The 21,706-nt window shown below is 50.4% G+C and overlaps 2 protein-coding genes across 4 annotated transcripts; both read right to left on the bottom strand.

The window, feature by feature from the left end:
* Positions 1 to 643: 643 nt before the first annotated feature.
* Positions 644 to 9,194, bottom strand: FOXRED2 (FAD dependent oxidoreductase domain containing 2). 2 transcript variants are annotated; one of them, XR_009483957.1, is made up of 9 exons: positions 8,635 to 9,158; positions 6,766 to 7,017; positions 5,977 to 6,246; positions 5,071 to 5,237; positions 4,249 to 4,414; positions 3,491 to 3,732; positions 2,428 to 2,598; positions 1,255 to 1,700; positions 644 to 1,164 (listed from the first exon to the last, which is right to left on the bottom strand). XR_009483957.1 is itself a non-coding variant. In XM_059816591.1 (8 exons), the coding sequence occupies exons 1-8, from the start codon at positions 9,156 to 9,158 to the stop codon at positions 1,435 to 1,437; spliced, it is 2,058 nt and encodes a 685-aa protein (XP_059672574.1). In that variant the 5' UTR covers positions 9,159 to 9,194; the 3' UTR covers positions 644 to 1,434. The 2 variants fall into 2 exon arrangements, 1 of the variants encoding a protein (XP_059672574.1); XM_059816591.1 differs by having other exon boundaries at positions 644 to 1,700; positions 8,635 to 9,194.
* A 1,051-nt stretch (positions 9,195 to 10,245) lies between these two features.
* Positions 10,246 to 18,093, bottom strand: EIF3D (eukaryotic translation initiation factor 3 subunit D). Of its 2 annotated transcripts, none has more exons than XM_059816484.1 (15): positions 18,029 to 18,093; positions 17,538 to 17,671; positions 17,168 to 17,213; positions 16,629 to 16,765; positions 16,444 to 16,529; positions 15,873 to 15,945; positions 15,623 to 15,738; positions 15,275 to 15,407; positions 14,514 to 14,661; positions 14,139 to 14,269; positions 13,592 to 13,677; positions 13,233 to 13,362; positions 12,604 to 12,746; positions 11,279 to 11,559; positions 10,246 to 10,336 (listed from the first exon to the last, which is right to left on the bottom strand). In XM_059816484.1, the coding sequence occupies exons 2-15, from the start codon at positions 17,658 to 17,660 to the stop codon at positions 10,323 to 10,325; spliced, it is 1,647 nt and encodes a 548-aa protein (XP_059672467.1). In that variant the 5' UTR covers positions 17,661 to 17,671; positions 18,029 to 18,093; the 3' UTR covers positions 10,246 to 10,322. The 2 variants fall into 2 exon arrangements, with proteins under 2 accessions (XP_059672467.1, XP_059672468.1); XM_059816485.1 differs by having other exon boundaries at positions 15,623 to 15,735.
* Positions 18,094 to 21,706: the final 3,613 nt, after the last annotated feature.

Genomic DNA, 21,706 nt, shown 5'->3' with positions numbered 1-21,706 from the left:
ATCCCCAAATAAAAAGCCTATGGTGCCAAGGATGTAGCAAGTAGCGGCACCACCCGGACAACTACAGGCCACGACAGCCATTCCCAGGCTGGCCTTGGAGCTAGGGCAATGGGATGTAAAGCCCACGGAAGGATGCCAATCGACACCAACTGAAAACGTGATTGCATCCCCTTGCACATGAACAGCTCCAAGCACAAAAGCAGAGGCAGGGCAGGAACTGGGGCTTTAGGGAAACAGCAGCTGAATTCGAAAGATTGGGGGAGTTGTAGGTACCTGGAGGTACAGGTCCCCCCCACCCCCCACCTCTGGGGCATCAGGAAGCACAAGTGCAGAGGGGTATATTCTTTTAGATACTAAGGGGTTTGAAAACGTGTGTGGAGGTAAAAGCCTGTTCCCCCTCGCCCCTCCTCTATCTCCTAGAAATCACAGGGACATCGTAAGGTGGAGCTCAAAACTGCTCTTGCCTTGCAGCTCCAGGGCCGGGGAAGGAGCCCATGGGGAGGTGACAGACAAATGCAGGTGGCTGACAGAGGGAGCAATCAAGTGCAGCCAGCCTCCCAGCCAATGCCTGTAAGATCTCAAGGTGACTGGAGGGGAGTAAGAGAAATAAATGACAAACATTTTAACAGCATCAAAGTCCACCCGAAACGTTCGTGATGGGACATAGTGCAAATAAGAGAAAGATTGGTCATGCTTTATAAAACACAGGGGCTAACCTTTGAGGCTGCTTGGTGCAGGAGAAGAAAAATGTGAGGACAGCGGAGCCGAACTCAGCATAAGTCTCCGTGTCCCAGGCATTCCAGGCAAGCTAGTCATCCTCTGTGGAGGGAAGGGTTTCCTGTAGTGCTTTCCAGGAAATGACAAATTATCTGACCTATAGGGTAACTAAAAAAAGACCACCCCTCTCCACTCAAGCTGTGCAACTGCCCTAACTCAAATGCAGGAAATCTACTGGGAAGTTTGCCTGGAGTACTGCTTTGGGATTCGGCACACAAATAAATCTTCAAGTATACACAGCATACGGCATCCAGGGACCAGAGAGCCTGCACCGGGCTGCTGCAGGGTGTGAGCAGGTCACCTCTGAAGAGGGATGTGCCATTTTAAGTTACCCAGGCATTCCTGCACTCTCTTCTGTGGCCCCTGGACATCGCTGCAGATACTGGTCTGCGAGAGAAACACAAACACCATCTTCAGGCAACTCTGCAAGGACAACACGGGAGCCTCAGCATCACTGGATTTTGGCCTCTCGCTTACCCTTCAAAACACATTGGTCCTCTTCGTAACAGCAAGATCTGAGCAGGTCTTTGGCAACTCATGATCAGTGGAAGGCATGGGGATGGAAAAGGTGCATGGGAAGAGCAGAATCCTGCTGTGGATCTCTGTTACAATATTGTCACAACAGCACCTATGGGTTTCAGTGTGGAGCAGGAAAGGTTAAAGCTCATCCTTGGCATTAACAAGATGCTGCAGCGGACGAACTGGTATTGCATGATCTCTCAGCAGCTGGTCCTGTGACCCTTCATGGCTGTCAGGGAGTCTGTCGCCCAAGAAGTCTGTGAGAGTGTAATCCTCCAGCAGGCCAGCTTCTACCGCGTGGCGCCGGAGCCCCTCACTCCCCACGAGCCCTTGCATTCTCACGTATCCCTGCCAACAGAAGGGAGGCAGCTTCTGACGGGTGAAGGCAAACAGGAAACAGGACTCTGAGGGGGAAAGAATCAAAAATCAGAGTCAGCAGAGAATAACTCCCATAAACTCTTGAGGACTCATTCAGAACAAAAGGCAGAGAGGATGAGGGCAGACAACTGGAGTTTCCCACCTGGCTCCCTGCCCCAGATATCAGCAGAGTAACTGACTCAATACTGCAGAGCTCAGGAGATGCAGGGTAGCATCTCCAGTCTGCACTCTGAGAGGAAAAGGAGCTGGATCTGAGCTTGCAGCCCTCTGGCATCTTCTTCGTACCACAGGATTGCTTCCCTCTGATTGCCATGTAGGGTTCCTGCAGGAGGTTCCCAGACCAGTCTTCAGACCAGGAAGGGCGACCAGCTTTCACATCCCAGCACTCCCATTTCCCATGGGAAAGCAATCCCATCATCACTACATGAACAGACATCTGGTACTCAATGGCACAAAGGAACATTTGGATAATGGAGGAGGAAGGAAAGCTGCAGGTAGAAAAGGAATTGAACCAAACCTCATACACCTTTCCCTAAATCCGTGTGTGCCTGAGGCAGTCTCTTTCTGGTGGGAACAGAGACACAGCACCGGCACTTTTTACCATCTGGGGAGTGCATCAAAGAGGTGTGACTGACTGAGACCACCAGCTCGCCACAGGGAGATCTCGGCTATTTGCACAAGAGATTGCTCCTGTCACGTGTCCCTCACATCCCTCCTCCTCCTCCTGCCACCTCAACCCTGTGCTCAAATTACCTGCAAAGAAATTGCGCAGGTCAGTGCTGAGGCAGTTCTCCAAAAACCGCCTCAGTGGCAGGATGTGAGCGTTCGGGGCTGTCCAGTCTGTCAGAAAGTCCTCCACAATATGATGGATGGCATCTGGGCGGGGGAGAGGCCAGTCTGGGGGCCGAAGTTTCATCTCACGCTCTGCCAAGAGAACATTAAGGGAATCTCTCAGAATCAAAATGGCATTAAAAAGAGCTTGGGGAGTGGAAAGCAGTTATGACAGCTGTTCCAGCTTTTGTCCTGACCTTTTTAACCACTACCTTACTTTCATTTGCAATCCCCTCTGCTAGCTCTGTCCTCAACAGCCCTGCCACTGCACAGCTGCCCCTTGTCCCTGTCCGCAGTACTTCCTGTCATTTCACTCCCATTCCCCCTGGGCAGGGACTGCCAGATGGGCTGAGCTGCATTCAAGCTGTAATGCTGCTACCCATCACGCTTCTTTCCGTGCAAGGCAGGCCGGACCCTGACCCTAGGTTTCTGGAGGTGAAGATTCAGCATGCTCATTTCCCAAGGAAATCTCTTCTCAGCGTGTTTGTTTGCTGGATGTAACACTCATCTTCAAGCCCTTGCCTCTGGCTGCCTCTATCACTGCGTGACCTCTCAGAGCTGGGCGAGCCACAGAGAGCAGCTTTCTTTTGGCAGTAACACTGAACAGCCCAGCCTCATCTGCAGGGACTCTGCAAAATACATGCAGGGTGCTAGCCAAAGGGAAGCAACGTTCCTCTTTTTGGGAATGGGGAAGTTCCCAGCACACCCGTTTGTTCCTGTTCTCAAATGTGAGGTCTCTGGTACAACTCTCCCCAACCCGTATTGGTCTGACCAATGGAAACTCTTGCCAACTTGCAGCTTTTTCTTCAGCTCACACAGTGGTAGCGAGTGCCCCAGAGGATGGGCACGATGGACATGGAGTAGAAGGGTGTGCAATGCCTTTTGGTCCCCACCCTCACCCACCCCCTGCTTTGGATCTGAAGTATCTTCATCGCTCTCAGTTTTGCTTGTATCAGGTAATTAGCAGAGAAGCAGGAAAGCTTACCTGTTGGGAGGCGTTTGTAATAGTAAATAACAGGGTGCAAAAAGTTGGACTGCCAAGCGTGCTGTGCCTCTCCCACGGCTCGGTTGTAGTAGAAGACATCCTTGTCAGCCCCAGAGAAATTCCTCCCATACTCCATGATGACAACAAACAGCCCATTGGTAGCCTTTCTCCCCGTCTGTGTTTCCAGCTCAGCCAGGATTCCGACTGGGTATTCTTCCAGGTATTCAAATGCTGTGGCATTCCTGTGAATTGCAACCACAACCGTCAGGCTTTTCCACCAGAGAAAAGCCAGCTGGGATCCAACATCCCCCTCAGCTGGTCAAGGCTAAGGCCAAAGAGCCAACAGATAGTAATTATTTTTGGTCATTACAGATCCAGGCTGGACTTGATGCAGAGCTTATGAAGGCTGCAGATACTGTTACAAGACTGCATTACTTTCCTGGATCGTGGGATTCCTCTGTACATGAGCACTGCTCAAGGAAAGCTTTTCCCTGGGGACAGTAAAAGGGTACTACACCTCTGAGCCTAGAGGGAAGGTCTGGACCATTTCAGCCCTTTAAGAGAAAGAAGTAATTGGCAGAATTGTGCATAGTGGCACCAGTCGCAGCACTGGTACAGGTTTTGAGGTGACGGCCTATGTGATGGTAATGTCCTTAGGCAGCAACGGAGCAATTTGTGTGGTGGCACCACAGGAAGCAATGGTACAGAAAAAGGAATGAAACGATGGAGTGCAGTGCTGGGAATAATTACTCACTCACTCTCTCAGCAGTATGATGTCAGCCAGGACACTGAACATCTGGTAGAGGCCCGAGGCCTCATTCACCCGCTTGATGATGGAATTGGTCAGCTGTGTAATAGGGTAGACTGTGGATGGCCAGGGGACACCATGGTGACGGTTTTCCAATAGGCGGTGGACTGCACGAGCTAAAGCATTGAGAGAAACAAAGACAGCTTATTTAAAAATCCAAGCTTACACTTTTAAGAAATCCAATTGCTCTGCTCTGGCACACACAGATACGGGCAGAACACAATAAATAAGCTTTACAGCTCATCGGTGCTCAGGATCTGCCCCCCCCCCCCCCCCCCAATCGCTGGTAACTGCAGTGGAGATGCCCTCTGAAAGCTGATGTGATGCTAAGTGGTTGGTGAGGGGGCGGGGGATCCTCAGGGATATTTCATTACTTCTGAGCAGTCCTTTAATGATAAGGATGGGTACACACACATAAAGACAGAAATTCTCTCTACTGCCCAAAGCTGCTGGTTTTAACTCCACAGCACAGACCTCTCACCCACAGCCTGTCATGAGGCAGAGCATCTGGCAGGCAGAAATCTATTGTGTTACATAAATAAGAGACAATGGGCAAGAGAGACACAAGACAAACAACCAAAAACTTCAGATATGATCCCAAGTAACTTATCCTCCACTTCAGACAACGCAGCTGCAGCTTGACTGTGTTTTGTTGTTCTTACTGCCAGCACAAGACTAAGGGTGATCTCTTTCCAGCAGTAAGCTATGAATTGTTCCTTCGAAGGGAGGAACAATTCCCACCTCTGCCCTTTCTGTACACCCCAGTACTCACTTGTATACCGGAATCCATGGATGAAGCCACCAGCAGATTTCCTAAAGTCAACAGAGTGGCTAGCAGTGCCAAGAACAAAAAGCCCCCGAGTGCCTCTGGACTCGTAACTAGGTTTGATCTGAGGATACTTCTTTTTATTCCCTTTTCCTGGCATCATTCTAAGGGATCTGATGTGCAAAAGAGAAGAGCAGGCTGTCAGGAAGAGCAGGGGTTGAAAAATAAAGTGTTTCTGATATGGCACACATTAGCCACTGAAAGAAACTGCTTCATGCCCCCACTGCCTTCAGTGGGATTTACTACTTTCCCAAGAGCATAAAGTCAACAAGGATCTTCCAGAAGACAAGGGTGCTCATCTCAAGGTAGCTTTGGGCAAGATCACAGTCCAGCCTGAGCCACTGACAGTGAATTTTGGAAGACAGTGAAGTTAGCAGTATCATTTTCAACTGCAGGATGTACTAGGAGACAAACTAAGGTGGAGTGAAGGTTGCACCTCAGGGAAAAAAATCAGACAAAACTTTTCTGTAGTAATCTGTATCTGTACCATCCTCATTCCAAAAAAACCTCAAAACACAAAACATCGCTAGCCTTCTCCATGTGATCTTACAGGTCAGGATGTTAAGTTCTAAAAGCATAAGCTTTTTCTGTGTCACCCAGGTCCCAACACTGCCATTTGCTCAGCCCTGTAGCCTGTCAATCAGAGGGTAGTGGCACACATGCTCCCACTGGGACATGGACATAGCTGCAGGGTAAACAAAGGGTGGTGCAGCACCAGGTAGCTCAGAGCATGCAGAGGCCTGAGCAATGCTGCCAGGAGAGGACCTGCCCTTCCCTTTCCTCCCTACTCAGGCCCTTCATATTCCTTCACTCTAACTACCTGCTTTACTATAGAACCTGTTTCTTCCTCACCTGTTATAGATAGAGAAGTCAAACTTCCAGCCCAGACAGCGGATGATGCGGTCGTAAGGTGCGCGGGTGGCAAAATTATCCAGTTCATCCTGCGGGAGGGTGATGGAGTCAATGCCTGCACTGGTGTTCCTGTTCTCCAGGTAGAACCGGAGCGTGATGTGCAGCTTCCCTTTCTTGTCCTTAATGATAGCCAGATCTTCCAGGTCACCCTCCAGAAGCCCATCCAGGGATTTCAACTGGTAGGTGTCCAGCAGGCCGTTGTTAATCGCTCTGCGAAAAAAAGGGGAATCTAAGAAGGGCTAAAAGAAGGGAGGAGAGGTGGGATCCATGGCTCCGTCTCAGCTGCTGAAAATGGGACACCTTTACCAGGCATCCCACACTCCCCTTAAGTGCAAAGGTCATCCCCAGAGCCTCAGGGCTCACAGGAACAGCAGAGGTAACGCAGCCTCACTGCTCTTGCAGGATGTAGTCAACCTCTCAGCTCTCCTCTGTGATTGCAAGCAAGGGAACAACTTGGGACCCAGCACTTTTTAATGATAAAATTTCCAAGGGGACATTTTCCTACTTCACACAGACTCTGAAGAGCTCTCATCAAGCTCCTGTGTTCAGCAACTGCAACCTGGACCGCTTTAAACCAAGGACCTAAAGATAGAAGGCCTCATGTTTCCTCTGCAACCCCCAGGACCACAGCACCTCCTGTGCCAGTCCAGCTCGTTGCCTGGGCAAGAAGTGATTCTCCTTGTTCTTACTTTGGCTATGTTAGAAAGACGAAGAGGAGCGGTTTCCTACCTCAGATCCCCGACGTAGTGGGTGGCCCACGAGAGGCGCACGCGGGACCGGCTCACCATGTGGATGAAATTTGTGACGCCCAGAATGTTCTCTGCTGTCTCAAAGGCTGAGTTCCCTCGGCCCAAGATCAACACAGTTTGGCCAGCAAAATCCTCCGGGTTGGTGGACACAGTCTCGTAACCCTCAACGTATTCTGAGCCAGGAAAGTTGACCACGTTGGGGACCCACGTCCCAGTGGCAACCAGCAAAGAGCTGCAAAAACAGGGAGAGCACTAGGGAGTGTAGGAATTATGGGAATGGGGCCATCACTCCATCTCTTCACTCCTTCCTCCTCCTGCTGTGGAGGATGGCTGTAATGTGCTCCTTCCAGCCACTCTGGATCAGCTGCACAGGTCATGGTTTCAAGAGAAACCTCTCCCCAGCTTCACCTAATGACCTGCTCCTCTATTCCCTATTCTTAGGCCAATGAAGACCATTAGGAATGTCATTATATATAGCAAAAGTCAGTGCAGGTGCTATACATATACGTCTCCCTCTGTTGTTCATGAATGTGCAAGTACTACTCATATGTACTCACTGACGATATATACAATACTAAATTTTCACAGGTTGATTATACGTTGCATAAAAAATTACTTTGATTTAAAATTTGTGTTGTCTTTTCGTACAGCAGAACAAAAGTAATTTGTAAGAGGCATAGAAAAGGTTTCAATATCTTAAAATGTAACTCCTAGTCATAAAAACGTGTTAGCAACATCACTAATTGTTAGCACTAAAAGTACAGTAATCTTTTTATATGTCTCCATAAAAACTTCTACTTGAATCTTAGGGAAATTTTTGTGACTTAGACAGAAACACCAGGCAGCTGAGGCTAGCGGCACCGTCTGCCATCCCAGCCTTGCTCACGCAGCTCCTGAGAGCAACTCGCTCACGGTGCGTGGGTGTCCGGGATTGCCTTCTGTCCCCTCCGAGCTTGCCAGCCAGCGCACCTCCAAGTGACAGCCAGCGTGACCTGCTGTTGTAGAGCTGGGGTTCTCAGGAGAGGTGAGAAATATACTCCGTATGTTCACATGAGTAACTTCTAGGTTTTTAGGAATGTAGCTCAGCAGCAGTATGAGGTACACAGACATGAATATGACAAGGGGAAGGGGAATTCAGGGACCAGCAACCTTGAGGGTTATTCCTCACAGTCAGCTCCCTCTTTTGCAACAGCCCCACTTTTCTCTGGTTCCCTCCTGACAGCTCTGTACTAACCCAGGTCTTCAGTTGGCTGGGACATACTTTTAAATATTGATTCTTCTAAGCACATGTGGGTTACCAGAGGTGAGGTGTCACTGCACTGACTCGCCTGAATTTGTAATAAAGGCAGCAGTGGCTACAGGTATGACTGAGTTATTTTTTTCACAGAAAGCAATTATGTAGTGATAAAACAAAAGTGATTTCAAGCTTACATATCAAACATGGACCCTGCAGCGATGACAATCACAGCCAGTTTGTGTCTGCCCTGCCAGGTCCTAGCTGTCTGAGGCACAACATTGCTCACGAAAGGCCATGCCTTCCCAAGAGCAGTTATTCCACCCACCCACCTACCCCGGTCATCCCTGCAAAATGTTTTTCCTTGTGATGGTGGTTAAGCCCTGGTGATGGTGCTCAAGCCTTTGAGAGGCTGTGAAACCTCCATCCTTGGAGATACTCATGCCTCAACTAGGTAAGGCTCTGAGCAACCTGACGTTGCTGGCCCTGCTTTGGGCAGGGGGCTTGGATGAAATGACCTTCATAGGTCTCTTCCAATCTCATTTATTCTACAATTTTGTGACTCTGAAGACGCCCTTGGAGAGCAGCATGGCTAGCCCCAGGTTCGCCCATTACCTGCACTTGTAGTTCTGCCTGTCCTGGTCAGTCAGGAGGAAGTAGTGGCCATTCCAGGCCTGCCTGTCCCTCTCCAGTGTGACATGGACAATGGCCGTGTTGTACTGAACTTGCAGCTTCAGCAGGGAAGCAAAGTCCTCCAGGTAACGCACCATTGTGTCAGCATCGGGGAAGAAGTCGCGGGAGTAGCGTCGGAAAAGCAGCCGGCGGTCGTGGCTGAGGAGTGAGTTCCAGTCGTGGCGGAGGTTGAACTCGCCATTGGATTTGCCTGTGTACCGTTTGTTGATGCTGATGAGCTTGCGGTGGCGGGGGTAGAGAGCGAAGAAGCTGCCGGGAGCATGGCTCCGCTCGAAGACGACATAATCCCGGCCAGCTCGCTGAAGGAAATAGGCCGCCTGCAAGCCTGAGGGGCCGGCCCCAATGACGCAGTAGTCGTGGTAGAGGAAAGTGGTGCCACTCACCACACACAGGCTGCTGGCATACAAGGCCAGCCCCAGGAGCGTCCCGCAGACCGCTGGGGCCATGGCAGGGCTGGGACAGCCACCCCTGTGGGGGAGAGGACCGGGGGAGGCATCACCCAGGGGGCAAGTGCCTCTGGTGGGTGGAGGCCTCCCTGCAAGAGACCCCCAGCCTAGCCTATCCCTGCTGGTCCAGGCCCGGCTGCCATGCTGCCACCACCACCGGCCCTCAGGGACGAAGCCCCAGTGGGGGTGTTGGGGCAGAGCCCCGCTCCCTGCCAGCCAATAGCAAAAGGGGTCCCAGTTCCTCCATCCAATGGGCACACAGTGCCCCTGTCCCAGCCAACAGCAGACAGCGTGGGGCTAGCAGGTGGGAAAGCGGGGCAGCACTTGTGGGCTAATGGCGACAAGCCCCCGCAGACCTCTGCGCCCCAACAGCCAATGGGAAACGGAGGCGCAAGCCCGTCAACCAATGAGAGATGGGGTGCCCCGGCTGCCCTCGCTCCCCCGCCAATAGGGACTGGTCTCGGCCCCGATGCCCCCACCCCCCCCCGCCCAATGGTGTGCGAGGCGTGGCAGCCACCCGCGAGGCGCCGCACGTGACGCGGGACCCACCAACGGCCGCACCTGCACCATAGAGCTCGCGCCGCTCCGCTCCGCTCCTCCCGCGCCGCGCCCGCCGCACGCACCGGGGAAGGGGGGGGGGGGGGGGCGAAGTGGAGGCGGGGGGCGAAGTGGAGGCAGGGGGAGAGTGGCGGGGCGACAGCGCGGCCGCTCTCCGAGGGGTGCGTGAGGGGGAGGCGCGCGCCCCGCGCCGAGCCACCACCCCGCGCCGCGTCATGTGACGCCGCCGCTTCCCGCCGCCACCACCATGGCGCCGCCGCGCGCGTACCACGTGCCCGGGGGCGGGGCCCTTAAAGGGGCAGGCGCCGGCGGGGAACGGCGGCCACGACCTCTCTCACCGCGGCTCCGGGGGCCCGGGCCTCCCTGCCCCGGCCCCTCCCCCACCCCCGGCCGCCCACGTCTGCTCTCCCCCCGTCCCGGGGGAGCGTACCCGACCCCATGCACACACCACACGGCCTCACTGAACAAGAGTAACTTTATTCCGCTTTCTTCCCCCTCGTCATTCATTTGCAGAACGGCCACGCAGCAGCCGCTGCCCGCCCCGGCCACCAGCAGGGAGAGGGAGGGCTGCCCGGGGGGTTGCGGCCCCGGTGGTGACCGCGGGGCTCAGCTCTCTTCCTCTGAAAGAGAAAAGAAACAGTAAGGAAGCGAAGGCAGCTAGAGAAAGAAAACCACCCAAAACCCCGAAATAAACCATGTCAAGGAAATGCCACAGAGAACAAGAAAAAAACACGTCCCAGACTTCAGGGCGGTTCACCCCTCCTCAGTACGCCTGCCCTCCCCCTCCCCGACAAACCTGTCCGTGGCCCAAGACCACACACTCATTTGGAATTGCACACTTCACATTCCTGAACAAGTTACGCAGCAACCTAGAATTTCCATAATAAAACCCAGCCCACCCAGGCTAAGTTTGCAGCCTAAAAACAAAAAAGCTGGAAGATAGTTTTTGTATCACAGAAGCAGAAGTTCCATGTCAAATGGCTTCCCGTTGTCAACACAGCGCATGCCTATCACATCGCGGGGATCACAGATGCTTTTAGGCAGCAAAGCAAGATGGCAGTTGTCACTGTGGCACCACCAATCCTCCAAAACTCCCAGACTAACCCGCCAGCAATTGGTCAACTTCAACATTCACTTTATAAAAGCCTTCACCGAGTTACCTCAAAATGCGTGGCGACCTAGCCTGGTTAAGTATGTCATCTTGTAACCACTCTGCTTTCTAAAACTCAAGTAAAAAAAATTATCCCAGTACCAGCAGAAATCAGCACCTATGCCCCCAAATCCTGGTGCCACTGAATGAAGGGTTCCTTCGCAAGCTCTGCTTTCCCAGTCGGTGTCCACCTCTCAGCTTTTTGCTTCCAACTGAGTACTGCCTATGTCACTCACACCTTTTCCACCACTGAGTCCCGTCCTCAGGACCAGACATTCTCCTGCCTTGCTCCTCTCTTGTCACTGCATTAGTCAGATCTCACCCTTTAGATGTGGTCTTTATCACTGGTCACTCCTTTTCATCCAGATCAGTAGATCACCTAAAAGCATAAAGCACCAAGTGTGCTACGAACCTTCCTCTTCCTCTTCTTCCTCCTCATCCTCCTCATCTTCATCAGAGCTGAAGGTGCCATCAGGCAAGCTGTAGATCCGGATCACCTGCTTGTTGGGGTCCTTGAGAATGAGGTACTTCCCCTCATCCAGCTTCATGCAGATGTCGATGACGCACCGCAGGATGCCCCAGGCGTTCTCTATGCTCAGGTTAATCTGACTGGCAAACTCATTTGGCTTGAACTGCTGCGTGCCCAGGATCACGTGGCGGGCAGAGTCCTTCACATGGTAACGGGATACATACCTAGGGGGGCAAGAAGAAACCAGAGGGGTATCAGGAGATTAAGCCCAACTAGCAGAAGAACGACACCAAGAAAAGCACTGTGATCAGTTTGGTTTTGTTTTCTGGGCTGAAAAATCCTAATACTCCAACACTGAAAGCTAAGAGGATCTCCTGGCTACGAGCTGTCAATCAGTTAATGTGCCACTACCCCAAATCAGATGGGGTGGTACAAAAGACAGAGGAGAATTAGTCCCACAGATAAAAATTAAGCAACAGCATGATTAGCAGGGAGTTTGGAATTAAACAGATGCGAATGCATCATTCCCGTATCTGGGGATGGAACCTGGGATTGCAGAACCAAGTTAACAAACGCCTCTTGTTCATTATCCACAGCAAAAAAAAAGATACATATTTCACATATAAACATATATAATTATATATACGTATTATATAGAATCAGCCATGTCATCTGCTGTGAAAGCTACCAATGGGAGTCCTAGCTAGCGGACTCACCAGCTCTGTGCTGGTGCTCTGCAAAGAAACCACAGGAAAAGTGCTCTGACCAGGATGCCTGGGAAACTGGATACCTGGAAGCAGCTAGCAGACAAAGCAGCTCACCCAAGCCATCGATAGCAGGGCACAGACTCAACTGATTTTAAGCTGACAGTCTGAAATGGGCTGTGGCGATACCTCCCCTCCATCCAATTTCTCATTAACGGGGCACTGAGGATCTCAATCAAATTCCTGACAGGTAGCACAGTCACTGCATTTATTTCCCCTGTTGGCAATCTTGGCAAACAGGCCAAGAGCCGCAGGGGCCACCAGCCGTCATGTGCATGAGGTCTCACAAGGTCAGTCACAGCAGAGGGCACATCAGCCGGATGCTGAGGGGAAGCAGTTTACACCAAGACTGGTGCGCTCACCACAAGCTTTCCCCTCTCGGCCACTCAAAACATCGTGTGATTTTATGATTGCTCATTCTACAAATAGTTCACTTTGACATATACTGGGTTAAATCATGGAAAAGGCACCTGAAAGATGTCTGGTGTGAAAACCCCATCTTACCCGAGTTTAAGATATTCTGATCCAGCCAGCAGCGCACAACATGTCCAGCGGGCTAACTTGTAGCTGTTGTTTTTAAGCTCTGTAGCAATCACAGCTCCTCTCTGAGAGTCAAGCTTCTGGCGCCAGTCTACTCCATTGCAATACTGAGAGGAGAATCAAAACTCAGGTCAACCTAACAAGCCAGCAGTAGTCATCTCTTCAGCCGCCTTGACAACAGGTAGGGAAGTTTCTTCTGTCTACCTTACAATACCATACAAGGGAATGCGAACAGCAACCTACAGGGAAAGCCCTTGCACTAGAAAGGGAGAAAAGCGAACAGCAGGGATTTGCCAACATTTGTGGCACTAGTTAGGAAGGGAAGTTTGTGAGAGAAGCATTTATGAGGGAAGCATGGGAACAGACTGGCTACCGTGCTGAACACCGGGGGACAACACGGTTCAAACCAGCTACCTCGCATCTGGGGGAGAATTCCATCAGCATTGCTTGTCCACCAAAGCTATGGGCCTTTGGTGGAACATAAGCACCCGGGGAACACCACCAGATGTTCGTCTCATCTTGCCTGCTGCACTTGGCACATCAGGCAGCAGTGAAGCATTTAGAGATAGCTTTGGAATCTCGTTCTTCCTCACCCTGGAATCCCACTCGTTCAGTGTTTTGATGTTGATGAATGACACTTCTCCATTAGCTCCTGTCATCACGCCATCATGTTCACAGCGGACAATGAGATCTATATCATCTCCCAGCTTCCACCTTCGGTATCTGCCAACAAACAATCCAGCCGGTTATTTCTGACCCTTGTTCTCTTCCAGATCCATGCAAACACTCAACAAAAATCCTTTCCTCCTCTATCTGTTCACTGTGAGGATGTCCAGGAAATCCCTCTCATGGTAAAGCTTCTGTCAAAACACTCCTGACTCATTTTGCCTCCATATCACACTGACATCCTGCCCCCTTGCCAAACCTGGGCATCAGAGAGAGATCAACATACCTATATGCAACGGAGGCTACTTCGTTTTTATCCATGTCATCCTCCACAAAGGGGTTTGGGTTGGGAAACTTGTATTTCTCCTTTCCCTGCAGAAGAAAACAGAAGGGCATGTTAGGAAAAAAAACAAACCTGAGGGAGCTCTCCCCTATAGGATAAATCTTCTCTTATAGCAACTGTGGCTAATTTCCTTTATACAGAAAAATGCTGAAGTATTAAGACAGCTGATGAAAAGCCTCATTTTCACATTAGTCACTTCGCTGTAAGCAGTACTGACACTTCAGCTTCCCTAAGTGCACTCTGAAGCCTGCCTGCTTCACCAGTGGGAGTGGAATTTCTTCTTTGTGGAATAAAGGTGAAAATCCTTCTATAACAAAGTCACACTGCTCACCAGAAGTAATCCCACCTCTTTCAAAACTGAAAGAACATCAGTGTAACATACCTCTGTCAACTAAAATGCTCCTGTGCTGTATTAATACAGCCTTAATGAAGTCTCTTCTTGAGCCTCTCTGAAACACAGACCCTACTACTCAGCACTGCTCAACCTTACCATCCTCAGACACTGCTGGGAGAAGTTATGATTGATGTAGGTGGCTTCCATGGCAAGGTTGCGTGGAGAATTAAAGGAGTTGCCCTCCTCCTGTGGTGGTTCATTGGCTGTTTCACTCACTGTCAGGAGGTCTGGGAAGAAAACCAGACACAAGTGGTTATACTCAGGGGAGTAACTACATCAGCTTCAGTGAATCTCTAGCCCCACATTGGAGCAGATCAATATTGAGGTTACCCCTACAGCTAGCACAGTAATCAGCTTGTTCCAGGTGTCTCAGTCTGGACACCAGGACATAGAATAAACTCAAAAAAACCATAAAGAAAACTAGATTCTCTAGCTACCGTAACAGCAATTTCTTTCAGGCCTTTTCCTCACCAAAATCGGAATTGTCCCTCTTGTCAAAGAAAAGCTTGGATCCAACTCTCTGGACAATGATGTCCCAGGAATAGACAGAGCGAGTGCAGCTCATCAGCGTGGCCAGGATGGCATCTGTGGCGAATACATTCCCTTGGGTCTTTGCCAGCTATGGATACAGGAGGAGGACAAAACTGTGTTTCAACAAGAACAGACACCCCTTCCCCAGCCAAGAGCTGAAGTGTTAGCAAACCAGATCATAAATTTTTTCTCCCATGCTGAAGAAGCTAGACTGGTAGCTACATCACCGATTGTTAGAAAAAGCGTGAGGTACTACCCAGCAATCCAGGCTCACCCTCACCCAAACAAGGAAGAAGTAAGAAACCCACTACAAAATGTGAATTCTGTTGGGAAAAGGCATGGCTCCTTACTGCTGATCGGGTCAGACAGAGAAATCTCCGAGCCTTCCTCACCTCCAAAAGCAGAAACCTCAAGAACCAGGTCTCTGACATGGAAGTTTCTTTCCCAACATAGCTGGTCTGCTTGCCTTTCCAGAATTACAGCTTTTCCTTAGCCAGTATTCCTAGTTTTGCATTAATCTAGCTCTGCCTTGGATCTAAGAAAAATAATGATACCAGCTAATGCTTCTTTTCCTTTGCAAGCTTAGGGATCTGCAATTTTTCTACCCTTCTCTTAACTTTGGTCTGATGGTGACAGCTGGTCTCTAACAACAGCATGCACCAAGAAGCACACTATTGGGTTATACAGACCAATAAACATACCTTTCGGATAACTGGGTCATCAGTAGTAGTGACGGTATGGAAGATGCGCTTAATACTCCTTAGTAGCTTCTCATTCCTTGTTGTAATGCGATCAAAGGCTTTGTCATAGTATTCTAGGGCTCCACAGCACTCTCTGCAGAGGTATGAGGACCATGTTGATACCCCCTCTACAGATACCACCACCCATGAACCACACAGGACTGAGGGGCCTGTTGGATGTTCCATTACCTCCCCCTGCTTTGGTTACCTCAGTGAGAACGCTGGGACCAAGCCTGGACCCTTGCCCTCCCGCTTTCCAAAAATCCGGTCAGTTTAGGAAGCAGGTGCACAGCTGCTTTGGGAACTCACATGTCCTGTGGCTCTGACACCTCCAGGTAGCGCATCTTCATCAGCCGAGGGAAATCCATCTCTTCTTTCACCTCCCAGTCACTGCGAACTTCAACAGAGGAGTCACGAGGCTTCTGCTGTGCGGCCAGAGGTAAGATAGATAGAGAGAAACAGAGACACAGCACATCAGGATTTGTGCAAGAGGAGCTGCCCCGTAAGCGCAGACAGAGAAACCAAACCAACATAGGGGGCAGAAAACCTGCTAGTTTACCTGTGATTTTTGGTCCCATTTCTGCCTCACTCCAAACTGCTTCTGAAACTTTTTTTGTAGGCGCAAACGATCTCTAAAATGACAAAGATGAGAAAAGCCATGAAGAGAAGTTCTCGATTCCTACCTGCCACAAGCATTCCTACGCTTCCGAATTACCACCAGAGGAGCAATGCTTTTAGGCACGGAGCCACTGAAACATCTGCTGAGCTGCCTGTTGATCAAGATGCCTGAGGCCTTAAAAGCTCTGTTCTTTACTCTGAGCAGCTCTTTAAATATTTCCGTCTCCAAAGACTGCAAAAAAGTTTTCAGAAAAGGTACACTCTGCTTTAAAATGTCATGTTTACTTTCCAAATATGATTCAAAAATCCTTCTAAATTCTTCAATAGCTGTTTGAAACCCATGCTTAGAACTACTGATGACATCAGCAGAACATTGGACTTGAAATATCCTGAAATTCTTCTTTGCTGACTGTTCGCTCTAGTGGGTTCTGTTACAGTAACTTAACAAATTTATCAACAGTACGTTCACACAGTCCAACCCAAGTATGGTACGCTCATATCTGCAGCCTCACCTCTCCTTCTGCTTGGCGCTCTTTGGCAGCGTCTGCATGCTGAACTGCAGCATGTTCCGACGATCCTTGTCTCTCCGAAGGTTCCTCTGCAGAAATAAAGAAAAGAAAAAAAAGAACATTTTAGTTGCAAAATAATTCCATGCTGCTGAAGCTCTCCTTTGAGCCCATTCCTGAAAACACGTTACCTGTGCAAAGCGCATACGATTCCTCTGGTATGCCGTTTTCTGTGTTCGTGCTGTATCCACCAGCTGGAAGCTAGTCTCATCCTCCTCATGGAAATATGCATATTGACTTCCACCACCAAACTGCGACGAGTACTTGTCTGGAAATAAAACAAAGTGTCTTGACACCAAGGTTCTAGGAAAAAAACTCTGACACCTTGCCCCTTTCTCCCCCCCAAAATTCCCTCCAACTACCTTCACCTAAGTCTGATGCATAAACTGGGACTCCTGCCTTATGCCAGCATGTTTCCTCCCCCCTCCAAACCTCCCGGAGAAGCCCCAGTCGTGAGGCAGTACAAAAATCAGGAGTAAGCCCTAAGGACAGGGAGGGCCCCACAGAGCTCTCCCAAGGGTGAGGCACGCTTCCTAATTTAAGAAGCCTCTCTTGCTGAAGTGTGCAGGTAACCACCAGAGTGGGTATGAGACATGAAAGCAGAAATGATGCTTGAAGAAAAAACTTTGTAGGAAATAAACCACAGGAGCAGCCACTAGACAGCACGTACTTGTGTATCTTTTATCCTGATATGTGGCTCCTGTCCAATCGGCCACCTAAGGACAAGCATAAACAGTCAAAATAAGTGACTATTAACCTGACAGTTCCCCCCACCTCTGACTTTATAGATACAGGACTTCAAGCAGCAGAAGCAAACACTGCTGTACGCTCCAGAATGAATCCTTTCAACTCCCACCTCCCCTTGCCAGCCCTGATAATTGTTCACAACTGTGCAAAATGTTAGGATGCACTGGGAAGAGTGTCAGAAGAGCAGCCACAGTAGTAATAAGCGAAAACTGGTGGCAGCGTGCAGAAGTGGGATGCCAGAAGGCACACAGGACTCGTTCAGCAGCAGCCCAACGCGCCGTGGCACGAGGTACCTTTCCCAGGCGGTCTCCTTTACTGAAGGGCTGGTAGGGCATGTCCCTGAACTGCTCGGGCACGGCGCACGGGCCCCAGCCGGAGGGATTGTCCTGGATCACGGGTGTCACAAACTTCGCCATCTTTTAAACTTCTAGAGCGGAGAAAAAGCAAAAAAAAAAAAAAACCCCAAACGCTCAGCTGCCGCGCGGTGAGCGCCGCCGCACGCTGTGCCGCCCGCTGCGGTGCGGCACCGGGGACCGCGGCCTTGGCCGCGGCACAGCGCAGGGCGCGGTGACCACCTCCGCCAGCCGGGCCCGCACGGAGCGGAGCGGCCGGGGCGGAACAGGGAGTCCCGGTCGCCGCTGCCACTGTGTATGTAGGGGGAGGGGCGAGGAGCCGGCCCCCACCGGAACCCGTGGCAGCGCCGGGGCGGGGCCGGGGGTCCCGATGCCCGCGGTGCCGACAGGACAGGGAGCCAGCCCCGAGGCGCCCCCAACACCCCTCTCACCTGCGCGGCCCCGTCACGGCCCCGATGGCAGCGGATGCAACGGCGGCGGCGGCGGGCGAGGAAAGAGGCCGCGCGCAACCCCGCCCCGCCCTTTGCGCGTCAGCGCCGCGCGACAGCAGCGCCGCTGTCGTAAAATTAAAAAAGAGGGGAACGCCGCGAACAAGCGGAGCGCGGCTGCCGTAAAGCGCCTCCCTCCCAGAGTGCGCAGCACGTCCCGGCCGTCGAGCTGCAGGAGAGCCGGGCTAGAAGGGCCGCGGCGCGCGGCCGCGAGTGCCCCGTGACGCATTCCGCCCGCGTGGCGCGGGCTGCTGGCGAGGGGGCGTGCGGGCCCCGTCCTCCGGAGGAGCGCAGAGTCGGTTGAAGGCCCATACAGCTGATCCTTGGCAGCCGGAGTTGCCTTCCGTGACGGCTTCGTGGTCGAGGGCGTCGGAGCCGCCAGTCGCCGCTGCTGAGGGGCCGGGGGGTGCCGGCCCGGGGGGGAGGGCGCGGGGGCCCGCACGCACCGTGAAGCTGCCTCCGTGGAGCCGGTCTGTTTCCCGCATTGTTGCGCCTTCTGTCATGACAGTATGGTTTTCCGAGCTCTCGCTCCCTCCTAATGACTGCTTAGTCACAGAAATCAGTAGGAGTGGGAAGAGAGTGAGGTTAATGATGGTAAATTTGTCGATTAAAAAGCTTGGCTTTGGCTTTTAAGTAGAAAAGCCGGGGGTGACACATGATAAAACCATTCGGTTTGTACCCGGCTGTCACAGAGAGGAACAGAACTGAAAGCATGGCAGAGCACATGTCCACCTACTGAAAGCATGGCAGAGCACAGCAGCTCTGACAATGGTGAGGTGTCAGGAACATCGTCTCCAGTGGTAATAGCGATTAAACTTCCTAGAAATGCGGAACTTACCTTACCAGAAGTACTTAAGCCTACGGTAGGCAGATGTCCTGTTGGGAATGGTTTTGGTGTAATTGGCTCACCTGATAGCAGTGGGATGGGATAAGATCTCTTGTTACAGGGCATCTTGAGAAATAAGGGTTAAAAGTAAGAAAGAAAAATGTAGAGAAGATACTTTGTAACAATTGCACCTGGTACTTAGTCATATTAGAGATAAAGACTGTCTTCACTGACTCTCTGCTGATAAAGATTGCCGTCACTGACTCTGCTAACTAGCAATAATGATTAGCACAAGGACGAATCGTAGAAAAATAGAATAGACTGCCAAAATAGTGCCCTAGAGTTAACTTGTCTCATTATAATCTCATTTTAATACTAAAAACCACACCTCCTAGCTAGAGAAGCCCCAACCCAATTTAGCCCCCTACTCTCCGAGCATGCGTGGTGAATTAAAAGAGAACTGTAAGATGAAGTAAGAAAAGTATTAACCAATAGTTAATTAAGGGGTAGCACCAGTAGGCATAACTAACTTTGTTAACTGTTTTAAATACCTGTCATGATTTTAACCCGGTGTGCAAGCTTTGTGGAGAAATCCCCTTGCACCCGGCGCCGCAATAAACATGCCTGCTTTATAACTCTGTGTGAGTTGTGAAGTTCGTTTCCGCGTGTCACTCTAACAAACTTTCTCCTCCTGTTTATCCTCTAATCTCATGAAGATAACTTGGGCCTTGTGACCACACAAGGGACTGCCCAATCTCAAGAATATTTTTTTTCCCTTTGGGAGAACTTTAATTCAAATTATCTGGCCTAAAATCATGTATTGGAAGAATACTGATCCTCAGCTTAGTCAAGTGAAGACTTCCATTACTACCATGCAGTCACCCATCTGGTTGTGGCAGGTTGTTCTACAGACATGAAATGGAATTACTGTGAAGTCTGGTCAGTAAATTCCTGTTTTCACAGATAAAAATGGAGATGGAAGTTAAGAGATTTATGACTTTGATAGAGAACAGACTTACAGGGCTCTGGACAAGAAGTATATCAATAAAGCCATGTGTCAGGATAGGAAACATGACTTAATGCTGTGCCTCTTAATTTTCTCACATATGCAGCCTCTTGAAATAAAAATATATTCCAAACTATGCAATGGTTTTGTGGAAAAGCAGGTAGTTTTCAGGTTGATCCTTCAACCGACTTTGTGTTTTAGAGCTTGTTACAAAACACATCACTTTGAGAGGTAAAGATGTGCGAAGAATGGGAATTGCAGTTGCCCTTGCTGTGTTCACAATGTGATATTCAAGGTTTTGCATTGTCCCTGATGGCTTTCCTTGACCTGCTGGAGGGGAGACCTAGGGCTGGAAGTTAGGATTCAGCCCTACGGCCTCTCCAGGAGACCATGAAGCAGTCATTTAATTACAGCATGTGCCTCAGATCCCTGTCTCGGTAATTGTGATAGTATTTCTTCTCAGGGAGTGAGGGTAATAAATCATTAAATCTGAGATGTTCACATGCCAGAGTGATTGAAATTTTCTCTACCCCTAAAAAGAGCGAGATCCAGTTTACAGATCTCTTCAGCTCACAGGCTAAAAACTAACTCTTTAGAGAATTCTACTAGGTATCTTTTACCTAAGAAGAGTCTAGATCAATATTTTCCAGGCAGAGAGGTGCGCATTTTCTCCTTTATTTACCACTTGTAATTCCTCCTTGAGAAAGAACCGAGGCTGCAGCAGTCTCTGCTTTGCCAAGACACCCTGCCATTAATCAAAGTGGGATTATTAAAGCACTTTCCCCGCTAGCGAAAAAATCCACTTATAGAAATACAGTTTATAAAATACAATTTGTAACTGTCTCACCTAAACAGCCTTTTTGGAGACAAACATCATTGGTGCTGGAACTGCCTTGTCGGTTGCTGGTGGTGGGTCGATGCGATCCCAGCTCCAGGTAACCCCCACAGCACCCCAGCAGTGTCCATCCCTCACCCTCCCCAGTTGGGGCAGTGGGCTGAACGAGCTCAGAGGGGCTGACTGGTGGAAAGAGTTGCTATGCTCATGTCCTGCTTAGGCGATGGTGATAAAAGGAGGAGGAAGTCCTGAAAACTGGACTAAGGAATGAATGAAGAGAAGCAATGATAAACAGACTGACAGACCAAAAGCCCTTCCTTTCCATGGCTTCCTCTTCGCTCCCAAGCCTGTGTGAGGTGCTTAAAAGAGAATGTAGCGCTGCTGCTGTCTCCCAGAGATGACAGATCATGTGCAGTTTGGGCTTAGCCCATCAGTCTACCTTTTCTGTGGACAGAGTTGGGTATAGGCGTGGATTGGAGGAGAGAGCATGCACAGGGAGTGCCTGGTGCGGGATAAATGCTCCTCTGGGCATGGACGTAACCTTCCAGTTTCTTATCAAGGGAAAGAAAGGTTCTAAGAAAAAAATACAGTCTTGAATCAGGTGAGATTTGCTGCCACATTTAGGTCAAATTTACTAGGAGAGGGGAGGGAGAGGGTCTGTCTCACTTTCCGCTTCACACCAGGCACTGCACCTCCTGTCTCCTGTGCCGTGCTGCGGCCGGGGCCCTACAGCTGCGTGCACCTCTTGTCCTGTCTTGCTGACCCAATGCACCACTGCCGCAAACCGTTCACCGCCCAGCCTCTGCCTTTTGTTAAAGGCACGTGAGATACGTCGTTTCCTGGAAAAGTACTCAAAATACACTTGCTTGCAATCATTTGATCCTTGATCCATAATTTCAGTTCATCAGTTAATTAATCACTTAATCAGTTAATAAGGCTAATCACTCTTCCCTG

The sequence above is a fragment of the Gavia stellata genome, chromosome 4 (assembly GCF_030936135.1).
Source record: "Gavia stellata isolate bGavSte3 chromosome 4, bGavSte3.hap2, whole genome shotgun sequence".
Taxonomy (NCBI): Eukaryota; Metazoa; Chordata; class Aves; order Gaviiformes; family Gaviidae; genus Gavia; species Gavia stellata.
The sequence above is the reverse complement of the archived record's forward strand: the minus strand, read 5'-3'. Positions and strand labels throughout refer to the sequence as shown.

What these genes read in the sequence shown, in the direction of transcription:
- FOXRED2 (XM_059816591.1), bottom strand. Translation starts at nt 9,158, where the DNA reads ATGGCCCCAGCGGTCTGCGGGACGCTCCTGGGGCTGGCCTTGTATGCC. An exon ending in GACTTCTCTATCTATAACAG is followed by an intron (nt 5,238 to 5,976) that starts GTGAGGAAGAAA and finishes TTTGCACATCAG; the next exon opens with ATCCCTTAGAATGATGCCAG. An exon ending in GACATCATACTGCTGAGAGA is followed by an intron (nt 3,733 to 4,248) that starts GTGAGTGAGTAA and finishes TGCAATTCACAG; the next exon opens with GAATGCCACAGCATTTGAAT.
- EIF3D (XM_059816484.1), bottom strand. Translation starts at nt 17,660, where the DNA reads ATGGCGAAGTTTGTGACACCCGTGATCCAGGACAATCCCTCCGGCTGG. An exon ending in AATGGGACCAAAAATCACAG is followed by an intron (nt 15,739 to 15,872) that starts GTAAACTAGCAG and finishes CTGGCCGCACAG; the next exon opens with CAGAAGCCTCGTGACTCCTC. An exon ending in GTGTCAGAGCCACAGGACAT is followed by an intron (nt 15,408 to 15,622) that starts GTGAGTTCCCAA and finishes ATACCTCTGCAG; the next exon opens with AGAGTGCTGTGGAGCCCTAG.